The sequence below is a fragment of the Felis catus genome, chromosome E1, assembly GCF_018350175.1.
Source record: "Felis catus isolate Fca126 chromosome E1, F.catus_Fca126_mat1.0, whole genome shotgun sequence".
NCBI classification, from domain to species: Eukaryota; Metazoa; Chordata; class Mammalia; order Carnivora; family Felidae; genus Felis; species Felis catus.
The window spans coordinates 1,162,087-1,182,397 of NC_058381.1; the positions used below are offsets into that span (position 1 = coordinate 1,162,087).

At 60.3% G+C, this 20,311-nt stretch overlaps 1 protein-coding gene across 5 annotated transcripts in view; it reads right to left on the reverse strand.

The window, feature by feature from the left end:
- Positions 1-20,311, reverse strand: part of LOC123381900 — a 105,370-nt gene that overhangs the window by 16,527 nt on the left and 68,532 nt on the right. The window contains exons 1-3 of one of the 5 annotated variants that reach the window (XM_045044458.1): positions 3,550-5,860; positions 3,054-3,152; positions 1,645-2,299 (exon numbers count right to left, since the gene is read on the reverse strand). In XM_045044458.1, coding sequence (XP_044900393.1) covers positions 1,960-2,299; positions 3,054-3,152; positions 3,550-3,665 — 555 coding nt within the window. In that variant the 5' untranslated portion in view covers positions 3,666-5,860 and the 3' untranslated portion in view covers positions 1,645-1,959. Of the gene's footprint in view, positions 1-1,644; positions 2,300-2,977; positions 3,153-3,480; positions 5,878-20,311 lie in introns of those variants that run through there. The other 4 variants (XR_006589464.1, XM_045044457.1, XR_006589463.1 and 1 more) reach the window with 4 other exon arrangements.

A 20,311-nucleotide genomic window follows, 5' to 3' on the forward strand; every position in this document is an offset into this window, starting at 1 on the left:
CGGGAGCCCCGTGGACGCGTCTGCTGGATGCCAGGCCCCAGCCCGGGCTCCTCCTCTGTGACCCGGCCTAACGCTCCCACGAATCCTGTAAGACCCGAGCTCTGTTGCTTAGATGACGAGGCCGAGGTCAGTGGCCAAGAGCAGACACCGACCGCACGCTCTGAGTGAAGTGGCCGCAGTGGAGCCCAGGCTGTTGGGGGCAAAGCCCTCTCCGCCACCACCCGCAACCCCTGCTGCACCTGCTGGGCCCCCGGCCCTCAGGCGGGCACCGGGCCCGCACTGCCCTTCGCACGACAGAGGCCGTCTGTCCCTCCCCGTCTGTCCTAGTGGTCTGCCCGGCCAGCAGCAGAGGGGAGATGTTGTGGACCCTTGGGGTGAGTTCAGGAGCTCACCGCTCAGGAGGGATGGGCCTCCTGGACCCTGTGGGGGCTCCCGGGCCACCACCCTGAGGCACTGCGCTAAAGCCGCGATGTGAGCCGCTGGTGGCCCCGTGTGTGGCCATCCAGCGTCCCCGGCGGAGAGCAAAGACCACCCAGCTGAGCCCCTCCCCCGCCCCCCTTGTGCTGCAGCGGCCCGTGTGGCCGTCAGCCACCACATTTTGGATGTTTTGTTACAACGCGGTGACGGTCAGTCTGAGCTTCCAGCAGAGAGGTCCCCCCGGGAGCCCCTGGCTCTTGTCCCTGCAACTCAGGATGTACCAGAAAAGGACCAGCCCCTCCGTGAGTATCTGCTGAGCACATGCCAAGGCCTGCACCCAGCACCACTCTCCTCTGCGTCCGGGGCCCCTCGGTTCTGCGCGGAGCCTCTGTTCGGTGGGGGCGCGGCCCCTGGGGGCCTCGTACGTGCCCCCCTCCACCCGGTGTGCCGCCAGCCACTCAGACGCCTTCCATGGGGGGCTGCCAACCTCACCGGGCACGGGAACAGGCGTAAATAACAGAAAAGCGTTTGCTTGCATTTCTGAGTGTGTCCCGGGCACCTGACTGGCTGCCAGCGGAGGGAGAAAGCCACCCCGAAATAAAAAAGCTTTTCGGGGCGCCTGGGTGGCGCAGTCGGTTAAGCGTCCGACTTCAGCCAGGTCACGATCTCGCGGCCCGTGAGTTCGAGCCCCGCGTCAGGCTCTGGGCTGATGGCTCGGAGCCTGGAGCCTGTTTCCGATTCTGTGTCTCCCTCTCTCTCTGCCCCTCCCCCGTTCATGCTCTGTCTCTCTCTGTCCCAAAAATAAATAAAAAATGTTGAAAAAAAAATTAAAAAAAAAAAAAGCTTTTCTTAAAAGGGAGCTTGGTAACACTCAGGTGCACGGCACAGGAGAAGGGGAAAGAAACCCCCGGGGGAGATTGGGAGACAGAGAGAGAGAGAGAGAGAGAGAGAGAGAGAGAACTGCAGGGGCTGGGGGAAGGGAGCAGGGCAGCAGAGGCAGCAGGGGAGGGGAAAGAACTGTTTGTTAATATTTACTCGAATTAATATGATGTTGAGCAACACTCTGTACATAAAAGCCACAGTTAAAATTAGTAAGTAGTTCATCCTGGTCTAACAATATGGAATAATTAATTTCCACACTCGTGCTTTTTCCTCCTTTTCCATCAACAGTAATTAAAGAGAAATATTGTATAGCTGCACCTGTTTTTTACTTTCGGCTCACCACAGTGAGTAAACCCAATCTTTTATTGATGAGAAGAGACACAGGCTGCAAAGCCGTAGGAGACACAGCCAAACCCCTCCAGCCTTCCCCGGAGACGTGTGAGAAATCCCAAATGACTGAGCCATATGGAGGGCGTACCGCGAGCGTCTGTCCCCACGGCGGGACCGGGTCTCGCTGCCTCTGACCTTCAGCTCCTCTGGAAGAGGTCACGGCCATCGGGGGAGTCGGCTGCCAAGGGAGCCGCCGTGGACAGTTGTCTCGAGGACGAGGCCAGAACCGCGTCCCGTTTCTGACGGGACTCTGGGCCCCGAGGGAGGGGGTCAGAGCGGCCGCGGAGGCCGAGCGGGTCCGGGCCAGCGGCTCCCGGCCTCGGCTGGACTCGAGCCTTCCCTGGCCAGCTCGCCCCACGGCCGTTCAAGGGCACCGGCCGGACCGACCCACGAGGCCAGGGCAGGGAAGCGGGGCCCTTCCCAGTTTCCTCTCGGCCCCCGCACTCTCTGGCAGTGACTCCGTCCTCCGGCCAAACCCCAGCAGGGTCCTGCCTCAGCTGCCGCCCGGAGGGTCCAATTTCCGCGTGGGTCCCGGGCGCCGGGCACCGGCCCGAGGCCGAGGCCGCCTCTGTTTGCAACACCCGCCTCTGGCAGGGTCCGTCCTTCACCCCTGCAAGGGGGCCGTAGGTCAAAATAACGTGAGCGGGCTCCGATGCTCCCCCGGCAGGAGCCAAGCCTCAATCTTTGGTGGCAGGATGGGCGCTGAAGCTCATCTTTAGACGCAGACGAGCCCGTCGACTTGGCCCCCTGAGGCCCCTCGGGTCCCCACAGCGCCTGGCTGTGCAGCCCCCCGTGCAAAATCAAGTGTCCTTGCCCGTAGCCCCCACCCCTGGCCGCGAGCCCCCTGCGGCCAGGAGGCGCCTTCCCGACAGCCAGATGCGGCCCCAGGGCCCGGACGACGCCTGGAGCCGTTCGGTAAACTGACAGCTGGGGATTTCAGCAGCCGCCTGGGAGACAGGCCGGCACCCCCAGAGACGGCCGTGCGGGACCGGAACCAGGGCCCCTTCTTTCTGCGCCGGAACATTCCGGGGCTGAGACCCGCTCGTGACTTGTGACTTGTACTGCGTGACTCCTGCCCGAACGCCCAGGGGATGCGGGGATGAGGAAAGCGCCCCTGCGTCCCCCGTGACCCACTCCGGTCACTGTGGCCCCAGCCCCCCCCCCCAGGCTCCGTGATGTCTCACCATCTGTGCTGGTTGACTGTGCTTTTCACCTGACTTCACCCCTGAAGCCCTTCCTGTTCTCTCCCTCCCTCCACCCCCGCTCCCCCGCCCCGTGCCACCCCGGTGGCGCCCAGAATCGTGGCCCCCAGATGCTCACACCTGTGTTCAGGCACGTAGCCAAGGGGAGTCACAGAAGCTCACCAGAGATGCTCGCCAGCCCGCTTTGCCATAGCAAGGCTGTTCCGCGCGATGCGTGGGGGCTCGATGCGATCACGGGGGTCCTCGAAGGTAGACCGAGACCTGGAAGAGAAAGCCGGAGACGTGGTCATGGGTCTTGGGTCATTCCGGCTTGGGCAGAGGCGCAGAACCATGAGCAATGTCCCAGAGATTACTGGGGCTGCGTCCAGGGGAAAGGGCCGTCGGGAGGTCCTGAGGACTTTGGGGGATCGGGAAGGGGGGGGAACAAGGAGAGGAGAGGGTTCTGGGACACAGCCGTGGAGAAGCTTGGGCAGACTGACCATGTTAGCCTCCGTTCTGAGAGTGAATCCCCTCCCTGTGGATTTTCTGCGCGTGGCCCGTCTGTGACCCCAGCCCCTCAGCAGAGCCCCGGGGACCCCCATTATGGCACCTGCACGGAGCTGAGGCTCCGTCGGGGGCTCGACTCTTGAATCGATCTGACCGGGAGTGGTTCGCCCACCTCTGACCACGGCGCTGACACGCTTTGAAATGTTGCCGCCGTGAACGCTCCTGCGTGGCCCGTGGCCAGCGGCCCGTGGGACCGACTTGGCAAAGCGTATTAACAACCTCACACATGTTCAGAGCTTTTGACTTGGTAATTGTCTCCTCGTGGGAATCCAGCCTCGGGCGTCATCAGGGACCTGGACAAAGACTGTGCTCAAAGAAGTTTCCTTACAGCACAGTCTGGAGTAGAAAGCAGCGACCTGCCGGTTACTTAGATGTTCGACAAAAGGAGGAAAACCCCCGTAGTGAAATGCTTGGCAGCCACTCAAAGGGACAGCAGAGGCATTTTTGGAGGGGCCTAAATGCCCGCGACACGAGCTTGGGTAAAGGACACCGGAGCTGGGGAGTCAGGATGCCTGCTCCTCTGTGTTCCGCTTTCCTGCATTCTCCCAGATTCCCGCCGTGATCACATGCTTCTTGTCGAATCACAAGGAGAGGAGGGATTGCGGCTTTCCCGGGGCCCGTGGGCTGCTGGCTTCCGGAAGCCCGTGTCCCTCGTCGGCCCGGTGCCCCCGGCGGGGAAGTTACACGTTTGGCTCGAATTCCCAGTCCCGATAAAAACCACAGCTGCTCCTCCTCTGAATTTTCTCGGCTGCGGAAGAGAGCCCTCCCCCACGCTCCTGATCCCCTTCGGCATCACCAGCCTCTCTTTTCACGCAGATACTAAATATGTTTGAATGGATCCTGGTGCAGCCCCACACTGGGATAACTACTGACTCTGTCAGCTGAGGTCTCAGACTCTGAGTTCAGTACTCACGAGTCTCTACAAAAGGGCAGACACGAATCCACAGTCCAGGCTTAGGGATTGTCCCAGTTCGGGCTAGAAAAGCTCATTCAACCTGGCTTCAACCATAAAGGCAACTTAGTGTCTCCTCGAAACAAAAATTCCCCGGGGGTGTTCCGGGCTTCAGGCATGGTTCGATCCAGAAGTTCCTTGCAGCATCAGGACCCTGGCACCATTTTCTCTGCTGCTTCTCGGCTATTTTCAGCTCTGGGGCTGCAGCCTTGATCCACAGCATCCTGTTGAGAGGAAGAGAGGGCGGTGTCGCCCCCGCCTCCCCAGCAGGATCGTGGGCATCTGCTCTGATTGGACCAGCTCTGCTCCGGCGTCCCCCCTCTGCTCGAGCTATGACCATGGGGACCGAATGCGCTGATGATCTCGGGCCATCAAGTGCCCAGGCCCAAGGCAATTTCTTCTCCAGAACCACGTAGATGCCCAGACAGAAACCAGGACTCAGTGGAAGAGGGGTGAATGCCACAGGCTCCCGCCAACGTTCCTCGACATTCGTTTGGGGAGTGTGTCTAAAGAGGTGTTTGCGAGCATCAACTCCAGGAACGTTCATGAATGTTCACTCTAGTGAACGTGTACCAGAGAACGGGTACCATTAATTCACAAATCCAGTTAACTAAGGTACTTTGACTTTGCACTGTTTCTGGCACTTGGAGGAAAGTAAGGCTTGAAGGACACAGATTCAGAACATGTCGGTGGTTCCAGGAAACAAAGACCCGAAACCTAATTATAGCTTTTCTTTTTGGAAAGAGAAGAAAAGAGGGATTTAGTCAACGGACGGATGAAATCCATCCGAGAGGACAGACTCCTCCTTCAGGGTCACGTGGGCGCCCGGGTTTCCACCTCATATGGTGAGAGACTGGGGGCGTTTGGACACCTGACATCTGGGTTATCTTTTGAGTAAAGGAAAAAAAAAAAACCTATGTGCCTTTTCTTTAATGCCCCATTCCAGCATCTAGAAGTTTCCTACCACCCCAGAGACCGCCCCCCGCCACTCTGTAAGGAAGTGAGGCCCGAGCCCCCCCAGGCTGGAGGCTGTCCTCCTGTGCCCCGGGCCTCCCTCCTACTCCGCCCGCGCCCCTCCAGAGCTGCTCTGGCCTCTGACAGCCCAGGTGGGGGGGCTCGGGAAGCCCCTTCCTCAACTCGATCAGGGGTCGGCAAGCTACCCGCTGTGGGTCCAGTCCGGCTCACCACCTGCCTTTGTAGGACCCATGAGAGCAGTTTCCACGTTCTTAAGTGTCGGCAAAAAAAAAAAAAAAAAAAAAAATCAAGAGAAGAATATTTTGGCCATGTGAAAATTCTACAAAATGAATGAACATTCCGGGTTCGAAACACAGCTGGCCTCCTTCATTTGCATATTACCTGCATCTGGTCCCGCGAGGCAGGGGCAGAGCCGCCCAGAAGCCACCCAGAGCCAGATGCGTCGGTGACCTTCTCTCCGTCGGGGTCCAGCAGGGACACCTGGCCGCGCAGAGCAAGCAAGAGGCCTGCTCCCTGCCCTCGGACGGGGACAGTCCCCCAACTCACCTGCCTGCTCCCCGCCGTCAGACGGGGACAGTCCCCCCGCCCCCCCCCCCCACCCGATGCACCTGCAGCAATGAGGTGGACCTGGCTGACTCCCGCCCCGACGAAGGGCCTTCACCACCCCAGAGCCGCCCACGGCCGGTCCCGACCAGCAAGCAGGAGGGTGTCCTCAGGGCCCCGGAAACCACCCGGCAGCTCCCGGCCCCTCACACCCTCTGGCCACCGGAGGAAGCCACCAGCGTCTGAGAACTCATGTGAAAAGTAGAAAAGTGCTGATGAAATCACCCCATTTCTGCCTGAATGCTTCTCTTTCTTACAGAATAAAGCAGAAAGCTGAAGTCGCTCCTTCAAACCTGAAAGCCCCTTTTCATACGGTTCAAATAAGGAGAGGAAACGGCGTGAAGTGAGTTCTCCAAAGCCAATCAGCCCAGCCGCTTGGATCCACAGGAATAGGGCCCACGTTTGCAAGGTGTCCCGGAGGGCGTGGGGCTCAGCCGTGGCTTTGAAGCAGATTTCTAAGCTGGCAGGGTCCCCACCCCCCCCAACACGCCCAGGGCTTTGTGAGACATCCTGACCTGAGCCGGCTTTGCGGCCCCCCAGGCGGGCGGGGGTGCCTCCCAAAGGAGCCTGGGTTGGTGCGGGCGGGGGCGGACCCGAGGGTGAGGGTGCACAGCTGTGCAACCTTAGAAAAGTAACTACCCTCTCTGAGCCTGGGGCCTGTCCTCTGAGGAACAAAGACCCCCAAAGGCTGCCTCACGGGAATGTGGAGGATTGAATAAATGACATAAAGTTCACTAGCGCACGGATCCTACCTAACACGTCGTTAACCAACACGCAAACAGCAACGCGGGAAACATCTCGCTTCCCCCTGGAACCTGAGCCCCCTGGAAAGAGAAACACAAGCTTCGTGTCTCCTCAGAACCGTTGTTTAAAACCCAGCCAGACCGTCCGCTGTGCTTCCCCGGACACGCACGCAGGACGGCCAACCACAACGCCGGGCCCGTGGAGCACGCACGGAGCGCGTACCAGGAGCCACGGCCAGCGCTCTGTGCATTCATACCCCGGACTCTGGGATTCATACCCTGGGCTTGTGTCTCCCCACTTTACAGGCGAGGGCCTGGGGCACAGACGGGGAGCAGGTGGTCAAGACGGGATCAGAACCCAGAGCCTCCGGGCTGGAGCCCCCGACCCAAGCCACTGGCTCTGTATTACCTTCAGGAAGCAGACAGGGAAGTGCGGAGTGAATGAGTGAATGAACACGGTCGTGCCTCCTAGCCAGCTTGGTCAGGCTGAGGGCGTGTGCAGAAGCCGGGGGTGGGGCTGCGGAGGCGGCCTGGGGAGGCGTGTCTGCCCCCGGGGACCGTCCAGTGCATCTGCTCGGCACAGGGTCCCCGCCCAGCCCTCGAAGGCAACAGCTGAGGCACCAGAGAAAGGTCTGGGGGGTGGGGCGTGGGGTTCAGCACAGGGTGCTCTGAGCAGCCTCGGTACCGTCATTAGATGTTGTTCTAAGTCAGGGGACCCTGCAGGAGAAGGTGGAGGAAAACCCTTTGCTGGAGACGCCCGCGTGCACCGAAGAGCCCCAGGGGCACCCGCACTGCCCCAAACCCCCCAGCGTGCCCGGTGCCCCGATGGCTGCTGTGGGCGCCCGGGGGGGGGGCCCTCCAGGGGCAGCCGGGGGGGGGGGGCTGCGTGTTGGCAGATTCCTCCTCAGGCCCAGGACGTTGGGACAAAGCAGCGGCACCGTCTGACCGGGGCTAGTCTGCTCCCCACGTGCGAAACGACCAGATAACCTGGGGTGAAGGGGGTTTGTGGGAGGAAGCGTCTCAGCTGGAATGTGGCCATCGTGGCCACGCTGACTGGGGCCCAGGACCGTGTTCCCCTGTGAGCCTCTGGGGGAGAAGGGAGAGAGGAAAGGACACATTTTTGATCACTTACTATGACCCAGGCACGGAGAGAAGCATTTCATAATCGGGAATCGTGGTCAGAGCACAGATTCGGGGCCAGAAGGCAAGGGTCTGAGGCCCCGCCGTGGACTCGACCAGGTTTGTGATCTCGGCAGGTTCTCTGTCCCAGTTCCAGGGGTTAGTTGTCTGCTCCCGGTCTCCAGATGACGTTCAAACCGAAAGGCTTCAAACAGGAACAGCTTGGCCCACGAGTCGAATCTGCACGTAGCGGGGGGCTCGGTGGGGCGGGCTCGTCCGTGTCTCCGGGATAAAGAAGCAGCTCTCAAAACGGCTGGGAGTCCGGCTGAGGGCTGCGGGCCGAGCCCCTGTCGCTGCCCCGGTGGGGCTGGGCGGAGCCTCCTGACAGCGTGGGCACGTCCCCGGGGAACAGGGAGGGCGTGTGGGGCGTGCACTCTGTCCTCCTCCGTGGTCCAAGTGGTCCTCAAGGGATAGTACCAGGGTGGGCCTGGCCTGATCAGGTGAGCCGTTTGAAAGAGGGCCAAACAGTCAGAGACCCTCTCTCCTGCCGGCCTTGAAGGAGCAGGTGCCGTGAGCCCCACAGATGGAGGGAGATGAATCCTGCCATCAACTACGCGAACCTGGAGGAGGGCCTCGTCCCCAGGTGAGACCCAGCTTCCTCATGGAAGCTTCTCGAGGCCCCGAGCAGGGGAGTGGCCATGCCCAGACCCCAACCCGCAGGAGCCGGGCGATCCGAATGCGTGTGCTTTCACGCCGCTCGGTGGGTGGCAGATGCTCATGCAGCCACAGAACGGCCACCCAGAGGGCCATCGCGGGGACATTCCAGCTACCCGCCCGCCCGCTCCTGCCCCGCTTGAGCTCGCTGTCGCCTCGTGTGTGAGCCAGACCCACATCCCCACCCCGGGGCCCTTCTTCCCAAGACTCTCTTGTGCGTCATCCTGAATCAAGTCAGCTGTACCCCACTTGTGGGATGAGATGAGCCCCCCGTCACCTGTACCCCCGCCTGCGGGACAAGCCCCACACCAGCCATATCCCCACCTATTGGACAAGCCCCCCGTCACCCATACCCCCACCTGCGGGACGAGCCCCATGTCACCCGTACCCCCACCTGGGGGACAAGTAAGCAGGCCGGAAACACATGCAAATCTGCCCCTCGCAGCCTGTTGTCCGCGAGCCCCTTGCAGTAGAATGAGTGACCGAGCGTGAGGGTCACGGGGGGAGGGTCACCGGGGGGGGGGGCAGCGTGCTGTGCTCTGACCCCCTTCCCCTGGGCCAGCGGGTTAACCCCTCACTGCCTGGAGGACTTGGAATGACCGATCCTTCGGCAAAACGCCCAGAGAGAGGCCCCTGCCCAGACGCCCCTCACACCCCGGTCGGCAGTCTCCCCGGGGCCAAGTGATGCGCTGGCCTCTTTCCCGGCTGACGACGGCACTGAAGGAGAGACAGTGCGTTCTGGCTTCTCTCCACCGTCTGCTAACGTGACCCCAAGCCGCCCACAGCCTCGCGCTCGGCCTGCCCGGAGGGCGCTCCCGATGCCTCGATGTTTTTCTGCCACTCGGGCGTCCGCGGCTCTGCCCCCCTTCCCGCCTCCTGGGGGGCGGCCGTGGGACACGCACCTGAGCGCAGAACCGGGGAGATGGCGGGATGGCCACGGCGGCTTTGGGGGTCCTGGTCTCCCGTTTAGGGGCCGGGTTCCCGCGTCGTGCTCAGTGAGGGCCGTTTAGGGCCGAACTGGGTTCGACAAAACGGCCCTTCTTTGCCACACACTACGGCCTGACCAACCCCACAGGCGCCTCTGCGGAACCTCAGGAGGGACCCAAACCCGTCACGGGATGGGGTCCCACGTCGAAGCCGGGGCAGAACCGGGGCGGGGGACCCCGGGACCGCCTCCTTTGCGCACATCCCGACAGAGCTGAGACGGACGTCGCTGTCCGGGGCAATTACCTCCTTTCAAGCCATTTTAAAGCCCTGGCCTGCCAAGAGCCAAGAGACTCAGGAAATTCAATTCCTCCCGATGTCGGTACAGAAGATTAACCACCTCCAAGAAATTAGGCAAGCGTCTTCAACACAGTGACTTCAAGACACTGCTATTCAGTATGTTAATGAAACATCGTTGACGTTTGGCATTTGTCAAGTGTCAAAAATTAAATTCAGCTGTCCTGTGATTTTAATTAGCCCGGTTAAGCAGGTAGCTGTGTGGTTGGGGCAGGCGCCTCTGTCTGCACTCCCTTCAGGGAAGGAGCAGGCAGAGGGGACTCTGAGGGAGTTGGACGACTCGGGGCAGGGGGCCCGGCTCCAGGAGGAGTGGGCAGCAGGTGCACAAGGGTCAGGAGTTCAAACGAGGCACGTCCCCGGGTTGCCCAGAGCCACGAGGCAGAGTCTGGGGAAACCGCCCGGCAGGAACGGGGACGTTGGAAGCGCTGGGGCGGCTTGTGACCCGCTGGCGTTTGGGTTTCAGGAAGAGGATTCTGTGTGGGGGCAGAAGGAGGGGCGGGAGGATGCGGGGGGCCATGCCAGTGGCTTCCTGCAGGTTCTGCCCTGTTACCCATGCATCCTAACGCCCTGGAGACCGGCGTGGGCTTTGGGCCATTTCTGCAGCAGGCGGGTCGCTAGATATTTTTTTTGTTCGTTTGTTTTGAGGGAGAGAGCACGCACACTTGAGTGTTAGCGGGGGAGGGGCAGAGAGAGAGGGAGACGCAGAATCGGAAGCAGGCTCCTGGCTCCGAGCTGTCAGCACAGAGCCCGACGCGGGGCTGGAACTCACAAACCGCGAGATCATGACCTGAGCTGAAGGCTCCGAGCTGTCAGCACAGAGCCCGACGCGGGGCTCGAACTCACAAACCGCGAGATCATGACCTGAGCTGAAGGCTCCGAGCTGTCAGCACAGAGCCCGACGCGGGGCTCGAACTCACAAACCGCGAGATCATGACCTGAGCTGAAGTCGGACGCCCAACCGACCGAGCCACCCAAATGCCCCTTTTGTGGTGGTTTTCGAATGTGGCCACAAACCCTTCACAGTAGACTGAATCCCCTCCAGGGCAGGCCAGCCATGGTGACTCGTGATGAACAGAATGTGTCACTTTCAAAACCAGGTGGGAGGGGGTGGTGCCCCCTCCCCAGTCACCTGCTCCAGCGGAAGCCTCGGGCACTCACACGGCCCAAATCCTTCTCCCTCGAGCCCGGGGTTGGGGGGAGTTTGCGTTGGGGGGGAAGGAGCTGAAGCCCCAGCCAGCAGCTCGGAACCCTGGAAACGGATCCTGCGGCCCCAGCCGAGCCTTCAGATGACACGGCCCCGGCTGACATTGTGACAGACCCCCAAGCCCCTCCTGAGCCCCCGGCCCACAGACACGGAGGCAACAGGTGCTTCTGGTTTTGGGCGGGCGATGCTCTGGGCAATAGATAAAGTACTCCATCTGGGGTCCAGACCCAAGCTCCGTCACACGCAGCTGGAATGATTTTAGGCCTCGTTTTCTCAACACGCAGCCCAGGGGCGATCCGACGATCGTACAAGATGAAATATTCAGGAAGTTCCCTCCTCCACCTGCCAGGCAGCAGCAAGGACGGTCAGACCCCTGCCCAGTCAGGTGCACAGGACGTCATCGCAAGTGCAGCTGACCACGGGCGCCCCGTCTGGCCCGGAGGGCACGAGTGCATGTTTGGAAGGCGGACGGGGCGTTAAAGTCGCCACGGCCACCGGGGTCTGCATCCCGCCTCCCGGCTGCCGACGGCCCCCTGGAGTCCCGGGACGGACGGGAGGGGCAGACGTCTGACCTCAGAGTGACCACTGCAGTGACCTTCGGGGCTGATCAGCCGTCACATGACAGCCCGTGTCCCGTAAGTGGGAGAGAGAAGCTCCCTTTGGGATTTTATCCCGTGGTTCCCTCTTCTGGTGGCCTCTGGGGAGCAGGTGCCCCTGACGCAGGGACCAGGATGTGGGCTCATCCAACGTCCTGCCTTCAACCCTCCCCGGTGACCGGGAAGCCCAAACGTGCGAAGAATTTGGAAGAGGCCACCGGGGGTGAAGTAATCGTTACAAAGGCGTCTTAACCTCTCTGGTCCATCAGCTTCGCCTCCAAATTTATCCCAATTTCCTCTGAATATTTCCTTTTAAAAGCATAGGCCACCGTGCAAATAAATGGCACATGTCTAGCTGAGCCGCGTCAAGAGTTCTGTCCACACGATGTGAAAGTAAACTGAGGCAGGCCCCAGACTCCAAGGAATGTGGTTCTGGGGAGAGTCTGGGGTACTCGAGGGGGGCAGCAAGCCCTCCTGGTGGCCGCCACGGAGCCAGTCGGCCCCCGAGCCTCGTCGAGGACGCGAGATCCTGCAGAGAGGCCAGTGGGCAGCTTGGGCACCGCAGGGCCATCCAGATAGGCAGCTGCCCGCTACGGGCAGGGCAGGGCCTGGTCTTTGCACCCCTCGGCGTGGATCAGAAGAGCTATTTAGAGCTGATCGATTTTCCGTAGAGTCAGAAAGCCCTTTTCAAAGATTGACTTCAGGAAATTCTGTTGCTAGAGCCTAGGGTTTGGAGTCTGGGCCTTTGCTGTAGACAGAATGTCTGTGTCCCTCCCCCGAAAGCTCCTAGGTGGAAACCCAGTCCCCAGCCTGCCGGCATTAGGAGGCGGGGCCTGTGGGAGGCCGGTAGGTCGTGGGGGTGATGCCCCGGTGGAGGGGGTCAGTGGCCTCATAGGAGACCCCGCCCCCTCTGCCCTGTGAGGACACAGCGAGAAGATGGCCGTCCGGGAGCCAGAGGGAGCGTCCTCGCCAGGCACTGCCCCTGCCACCCCTGGATCTGTGAGCCCCAGCCCGTGGCTCTGGGGTCACAGCGGCCCGAGCAGACGGGCAAAACCTTCCTCCGTCAGGCTTCCTACACGCGGCGCTGCCCCAGCTCAGCCAACGGGAGGCCAGAGACCGGCTGTACCTGCCTCGGCGTCCTCGTCATCATGTCACTTCTGTCGCCAAAGCGAGAGACCGCAGGGACCGCGCGTCCCCCGCTCCTGACTCTGTCGAAGTGGGCGTTTATATACGCAAACGCGTGGAAAACGGTTTCTGCCGAGCAGATCGTGGCAGCCCCTGCTGGGCTCAAGGGTGACACTGGCTGGTCCAGGGGACTTCCGTCCGGTCGCGTGCCCAGAAGTTTTACCGTGAGGCCGGAGGTATTACGCGAACGTTTTGTGTGTGCGACCCAGATAAACCGAAAACAATTTCATACGATTTTATTTATTTATTTTTTAATTTTTTTTTAACATTTATTTATTTTTGAGACCGAGAGAGAGAGAGCATGAACAGGGGAGGGTCAGAGAAAGAGGGAGACACAGAATCTGAAACAGGCTCCAGGCTCCGAGCTGTCAGCCCAGAGCCCGACGCGGGGCTCGAACTCACGGACCGTGAGATCGAGACCTGAGCCGAAGTCAGATGCTTAACCGACTGAGCCACCCAGCCGCCCCAATTTCATCCGATTTTAAACCGATGTGCGAGGGCCACGGAATTGCCCAATTCCGCCCACACGTACCGAGAACACGCAGCCTGTTTCCTTCCTTACGACGGATCTAACCTTCCTCGCTGCCCTGTGTCTCTCCTGCTAAGGGAAGGGAGGAGCAGGGGGAAACGGACAGACGTGAAACTCTCCAATCGATACCGTCTGGGTCCCTGACGGTTTGGTGCTCCCTGCTTTCCGGAACAACCTTCCATCCGAGATTTCCTCCGTCCGCCCCTGCTTCTGTCTGAGGAGCTGTCTGAGGGGTTGTGTGACCGTTGGCTGAGCGAAGGGGGCGTTGGGCCCAACAGGGTCCTGTGGGTCGTCACCCCCTGGTCTTTGGGGAGCCACGCTGGCACCTCCCTGCAGTCCGGGGTCCCCCTGGATGCGCCCAGTGGGTCTGCACCCTGGTCACATCGCTCGCATGTCCCCTTCAGCTGCAGAACTTCCCACTCGATGCGCGGCACAAGCAGAATGGGCACCAGGGACGCCGGGGGGGGGGGGGGCTCCTGGGCCGGGCTCACCCTCCGCCAGGGCGCCCCGTTCCCGTTCCGTGGCGGCCTGCCTCCCAGCCAGAGGCCAGGCTGCTCCTTCAGAACGGCAGCCCCTGGAGCACCTGGGTGGCTCAGTCGGTTAAGCGTCCGACTTCAGCTCAAGTCATGATCTCGCGGTTCGTGGGTTCGAGCCCCGCGCCGGGCTCTGTGCTGACGGCTTGGAACCTGGAGCCCGCTTCGGGTTCTGTGTCCCCCCCCCTTGTCCGACTCCCCCCCGCCCCCGCTCATGCTCTGTCTCTCTCTCGCTCTCAAAAATAAATATACATAAAAAATTTTAAAAAAACCTGCAGCCCCTGACTGTGCCCAGGGAAGCATGGATTCCTCCACGTGCCTTGGCAACAACATTACCATTGTTTTCAGCTCCCCCCAAAAGGGACACGCGCCCACGTGTTTTTATATGAGCAACGAGGTTTTGAGTCATGATTTCTAAACAGGCCGAGCACCGTCCGCAAAGCCCCTGCCAGCGAGTACCGCGAGCTTCCTTCCCACGCACCTGTCGCCAGCGCCCCCGCCCCCGAGGCCTGCAGAGCACTCCGTCCGTCTGTCCGTCCCTCCTTACGCCTTCATCAGCAGGTTTCTGCAACTGGAAATTAGCTTTGCTTCTCAAGCCCCAACAGCGTAAAGCCCGAGCCTCTCAGAAAAGACGAGGAGGAGGCTGCTGCTGTCCCCCAGACGCTCTTGGACAAGCCTCAAAACTTGGCCCCCCAAGATCGCCCTCCTTTCCGCCCCACGCGTGACACTATCAGAGGGGCGATCCTCCTCCCGTCCTCAGAAGCCGTCACGCCGAGCCATGAGTTCACGGCTTCCGGAAAACGTTATCGCCGGTCACGTCTATTGCTTTCGCTTGCGGGTGACAGAAAGCCCAGAATAAACTCGCGAAGACGAAAGACAGAAAAGTCACCGCCACAGAACTGAAGAACGTGAGCGTCAGGCATGGGCTGATCCAGGGGTCAAACGACATCACCACGGACAGGGACCTCTCTCGCTGTCTGGGTTCCGCCCCCTCTGTCTTGACGCCTTTCTTGCTTGGCTTCTTCCCTCGTGGCTGCAACATGAGCACCCGAAGCTTCCGGGCCTGTGTCTAGGTTTGAGTCCAGTGGGCGGGGGGATGGGGGGCATCTCTGTCCTACATCACAGCAGAGCTGTGATGGCTTCTCCAACCGGACTCGCTTCGTCGGGAGACGGCTGCGAGCCAACCTTCCACTCCTGGAGAAGGCAGCGCGGCGGCTGGCTCAAGCCCGGGCCGTACGCCCCCACCCGGTACGTGGAAGGGACCAACAGAGGGACGGTTCACAAATGCACCCAGAGCTGTTGCCCGGGACCCAGGAAGCAGCAGGTGCAGGAGAGGAAACAGCCTCCGTCCTTTCTGAGCAGCGCTGTTTAATGAGCTCGGGCTGGGTGCACGGCTGTCCACGTGCCACATCGCCTTTACCCTGTCACCACCACCACCCTATCGTACAGATCCCCAAACTGAGCACGGGCACAGCCCCAAATCCTGGCCCACGCCGCACAGCTCGCGTGTGGCGAAGGCGAGATTCGAAGCCGGGGGCTCCAAGCCCGGGTCTCTCGGGGCTCCTGGAGCCCCACCGCGGACACCCTCAGACGCCCCCCGTGGGACCCGCCACGGGGTCCGCCGTGCCCACTGCGTACTCCAGCCATCACCGTTACGCGGCAATTCATTTTTGACTTTCGGTTAATGAGTTTCGTCTGGGTTTCCCGTCACTCGAAATGGAACGCGACCTATCGGATTCGGCAGTGGCTGCACCGAATCGCCGAGAACAGAGCCCCTCCCGCAAAGAGCAAGCAGTCTTTCCTGGTCTCGCCACCCCTCCAGCTCTGGACACTTCAGCAGGGTCAAACTCATCTTAAGAAGTAAGCATTTATTTTCCAAGGAAACCAGGCCCACCCCATCCCCGGGGCCTTCCCGCCAGTCACAGCACAGACTTTCCCCTCGCCTTCCTTCCTGTGCGGAGCCAGGAAGCTTCTTATCTTATCTGAACCAGATGTGGCCCCTGCAGGAGCCGTTTTCGGACAGAAGTTTTCGAGGAACCCCCGACCTGGGGCCCCCGCGTATCCAGGAGCTTCAAAGCACACCCAGGTGGCCGCGGGGAGCCAGGGAGATCAATACGGGAGCAAAGAGATAAGCTTGCAGGTGAGTTGGGGGGCACAGGGGGGACAGGTGACAGCCAGAATGGTTGACAAAGCCAAGCAGAGACGCTGGAATTCAGCGGTTCCAGCTGTGGCTGAACAAGCAGGAGGACCCGCCCCCACACGGCCAAGCTTCTGGATGCTCGGCAGCCGAGGTCACGGGGGACCCAGGCTCTCAGCACAGAGCCCGACGCGGGGCTGGAACTCACGGACCATGAGATCATGATCTGGGTGGAAGTCGGATGCTTAACCGACTGAGCCACCCAGGTGCCCTCATTGCTTCCTCTTTAATACAGATTCCCGGATCCCCCATTCATCTCTGGCAACATAGTTTAAACACCTTGCAACTGGGACCCATCGGAGGAAATACATCGTATCCACATCTGGAGGGGCGGAAACAGCACGTAACTACCGCTGCCTGGAAGGTTTTGTTTTGTGTTAACGCTGGTCGTGATCTGCTCAGAGCTCACGCAGGTGGGAAAACGCTTGTTTGGGATATTAATTTGTAAACGCTCTTTTCTGTTTCTTGCCCTTTCCATTTCAAGTCCATCACCCGGTTTTCTGCAGCTCCTTGCCTCGGGGATTTTTTGAAGGGATTTTTTGAAGGGCAGAATGCAGACGTTACAGGATATTCCAGACTTTGTTAGAAACCTAAACTGTTTGATGAGGTTAGGCTTGATGTCCCCAGGGGGACAGGAAGAAAGGGCCTCAGAGGGTGACAGGAGGTTAGAAGCCAATTTCTGCAGGGCTGGAAATAGGGGAAGAGTCATAGGTCCGGGGGCTGCACCCCGTTTGCTGGCCGTGTCCCGGGAAGGGGTCAGGACCCCAGGGTGGGGGCGGCTGCAGGGCATCTCTGCAGGCTGAACCCTACAGGCTCCCAGCTGAGGCAGAGAACAGAAAGCCTGTGGACCCCTTCCACCCTCGAAACAGTCAAGGAGCTGGGGGTGAGGGTGAGGTGCCGTCAACAAGGAGGCCGCTTTCCCGCCATCTTGGTGGTGAGTACCTCTGGTGGGACTTAAGTCATTTTAGAACAGAACTAAAGGGCGCCCCTGGGTGGCTGGGTCCAGTGCAGTGGCCACGTCCAGTATTTTTAAAGTCTAGAATCTTCCTCGGGTTCTGTCTTGGCCCTTCTGCCTTGTCCTCTGCCACCTGTGAGCCCTCCAGTGCAGGTAACTGCCACCCCTACGTCTTACATTCGGTAACGAGGAGAGAACGTTGTCCTAACGGAAAACAAAGCAATTCAGGTAAAGGCCTCTGTTTCAGCCCTCATCACGCGGCACAGCCCACACCATACGTGTCTCCCTCGGCCACTAAAACCTACAGGCAGCACGGGTGGAAAGCGGGGTTATGAAAGAGGGTCCTTGGCGGGCACCCCTTCCTTGCCGGACACGGGACATCGGCACAGAACATCTTCCACGTCCTCTGAGACGGTGTGGCCTGGCACTGGTGGGTTTTGGAAGGCATTATTTACCGCTCTCCTTGTTCCCAGATGGCATGAGGAGACACTTCTCCCACGTCTCCACGTGTTGTCTGAAGACAGGCGTGATCGCTGGGTAACCTCTCCCCACGTGTCTGTAGAGTAACCGGATCTGGAAGATACAGTCTCTCTCCGGGGCAGAGGGCAGATTCGATCGCTGTCCAGGGTAGTCACGAGACCTGCCCTCCGCGGTAGAGGTCAGCAGGTGTGCTTGTCGTGAAAGTTGGTCGTGAGTGTCCTAAGCTCGGATTCCTCAGCTGTGACACGAGCCCGCTGCACATGCAGCACCCACCCGGGCCCCTCGCGTCTTCCCACAAGTGCTGCCTACTGGTTGTAACACAGTCTCTTGTCTCTGATCCGGGAGTCTCGTGTCTTCTCCGGCATCCACGAAACTGTAGCAAACCAAACTGCCGGCTTGCAGACAAGGCAAAACCTCAGGCCTTCCAGGTTCTTGGCAACCGGATGCTTAATGTCAGCGGCCATTGCTGGGAAGTGAGGCTCAGCCGTGACCTGCAGGGCTGGGCCCGTTCTTGGCCTCTGCCCAGGGGTTCGCAGATCCCTCACCCAACACCTATTAAAGCAACTCTTTCAATACTGCTTCCCCTTATGGGCTTCTGTCGGGAACACCTGACTCCGTGGCAAACTGAGCTGAAAATCCCCGGACCGCTCAGGCTGCGTGGACCCCGGGCTCCCCGATCCGACAGGCAGCGTCCACCAAGTAGAGGCCGCTATCAGTTTCTTACAAGAAGCCTGATCGTTCACCAACGCTCCAAAACGTAGAGATGTTTCCAATCGGGGCTTGTCCTATGCACCTGAGGGCAGCCTGATTTTCCAGACATTTCAAGCATCACAGGCTTTATCAGCCTTGAAGGCGCTGGCCCGCGATCACATGGCCCGTAGATGGCAGAGGTGGGTCTGAACCATCCGTGCTGGTGGTGAGCGATTTCCTCTCATGGCCGTGCCCTCAGCATGCATGACGTCTCGGTCTGTGCCAGGTGCGTGTTTTCTGTGCGCGGCTCCTGGGACCGAGCATGTCTGCACGCGCCCCCCGCCCCCAGGGGCATCATCAGCCACTTCTTCGTTAGCGGGGTACTAAGCATCTAGAGGTCACTGATGGTCCTGAGCGGTTTCACAGCAGATAAAGTACTAACCTCCTCCCAGCGGGAGCTCCCCCTGCCCTGGGGCCTCCACCCCTGCCCCCCCTCCCCGCACCGTGAGGCCGTGTCCATCCCACCAATTTCTCCCCCTTCCACGGGGTTGCACAGAAGAAACACCAGGTCTGTCTCTCACCTCTGCCTTTTGCCTTCCTGGCCCGAGGCAGCTGTGCACTGTGAGGGCGAATCCACCTGCTGATAAATCTCTACGTGTGAAACCGGCCCCCACTTTGGGCTGAGCCGTGACCCTGGCCCCGGGGTGAAACTCAGCACTGTGCCCGGCTGGCGTGGATCTGGGGTGATGGTATTTTCCACCTTCTCACCACGGCCCCCTAAGGTCAGCCGGTAGGCGGACGGGCAGAAGGGGCGCTGGGAGGCGCGAGGTGAGCCCCAGAGCCTGCAGGTCTCGCCTGCAGGCCGCCCTGGCCCCATGAGCCCCGGGCCTCAGTGTCTCAGTGTCTGTGCCAGGGCCTGGACCCAGTAGCAGGGGAGCGAGCCCCAGGCGGCCCAGGCGTGGTCCCTGCCAGGCCCGGGTGGGGCGGGACCCTCCCAATCACATGAGGACAAAGCTAACGGAATGTTCTCAGAGCTTCTGACTGTCTCAACCCACTCAGGTCTTACCTGGGCAGACCCAGGGGGTTGACCTCGAGGCCCTGCCTGCCCCTTTGGGGTTCTTTTAAAAAAAGTTTTTTTAACGTTTATTTATTTTTGAGGGACAGAGAGAGAGAGAGAGCACAGGCAGGGGAGGGGCAGCGAGAGAGGGAGGGAGACACAGAATCCGAATCAGGCTCCAGGCTCCAAGCTGTCAGCACAGAGCCCAACATGGGGCTCGAACCCACAAACCGTGAGATCATGACCTGAGCCGAAGTCAGATGCTCAACCGACTGAGCCGCTTAGGTGCCCCCAAAAGTACCCATCTTAAAGTTTACGATTCCACGGCTTCCGCACACATACAGTGTTGCTCAAACGTCACCTCTACCTAAAAACAGTCCCATCATCACCTCAAGGCAGACCCTGGAGCCGGGAGCTGTCCATCCGCACCTCCCCACCCTTGGCCGCGGGCAAACACTGGTCTACTTTCTGACTCTACGGATTTATTTACATCTTCTGGATGCTTCACGCAAATGGGATCACAGAATACGGGCCACCGAACGTGACACGTCCGAGGCCCATCCAGGCTGCAGCGCGGGACAAACGCTCGAACGCCGGGTTCTGAGCGCCCTGCTCGCAGGTGGGGACAGCCCGCGTGTCCATCGGCGGTGGGGACACGGACGGTGGTGTGCATGTGCCACGGGCAAGAGGCACTTCCCGGAGGTGGGGGGGTGAGGGGGGTGGGGGGTGGGGGAGGGGCGCTGCTTTCCAGAACTGGGGGGAGCTCGTGTTGGGTGGGGACCGAGTTTCAGTTTGGGAAGATAGGAAAGTTCTGCAGGCGGCCGGTGGCGGCTGTCCCTAATGCCACAGAGCCGTGCGTTCGCTAAGGGTTACAACTGGCGAGTTCCGTGACGCATCCACAACAATGAGCAGAGGGGAGCATCGGATACAGGCCTCCCGGTGAACCTTGGAAACATTATGTCTGCTTCCTCCCTTCCCCAGCTGGCGTTTGTTTCCTGTTTTGTGGTGACAAAAAGCAAGCTTTTAACACAACTTCCTTCAAAACAACTTCAGGAAATACT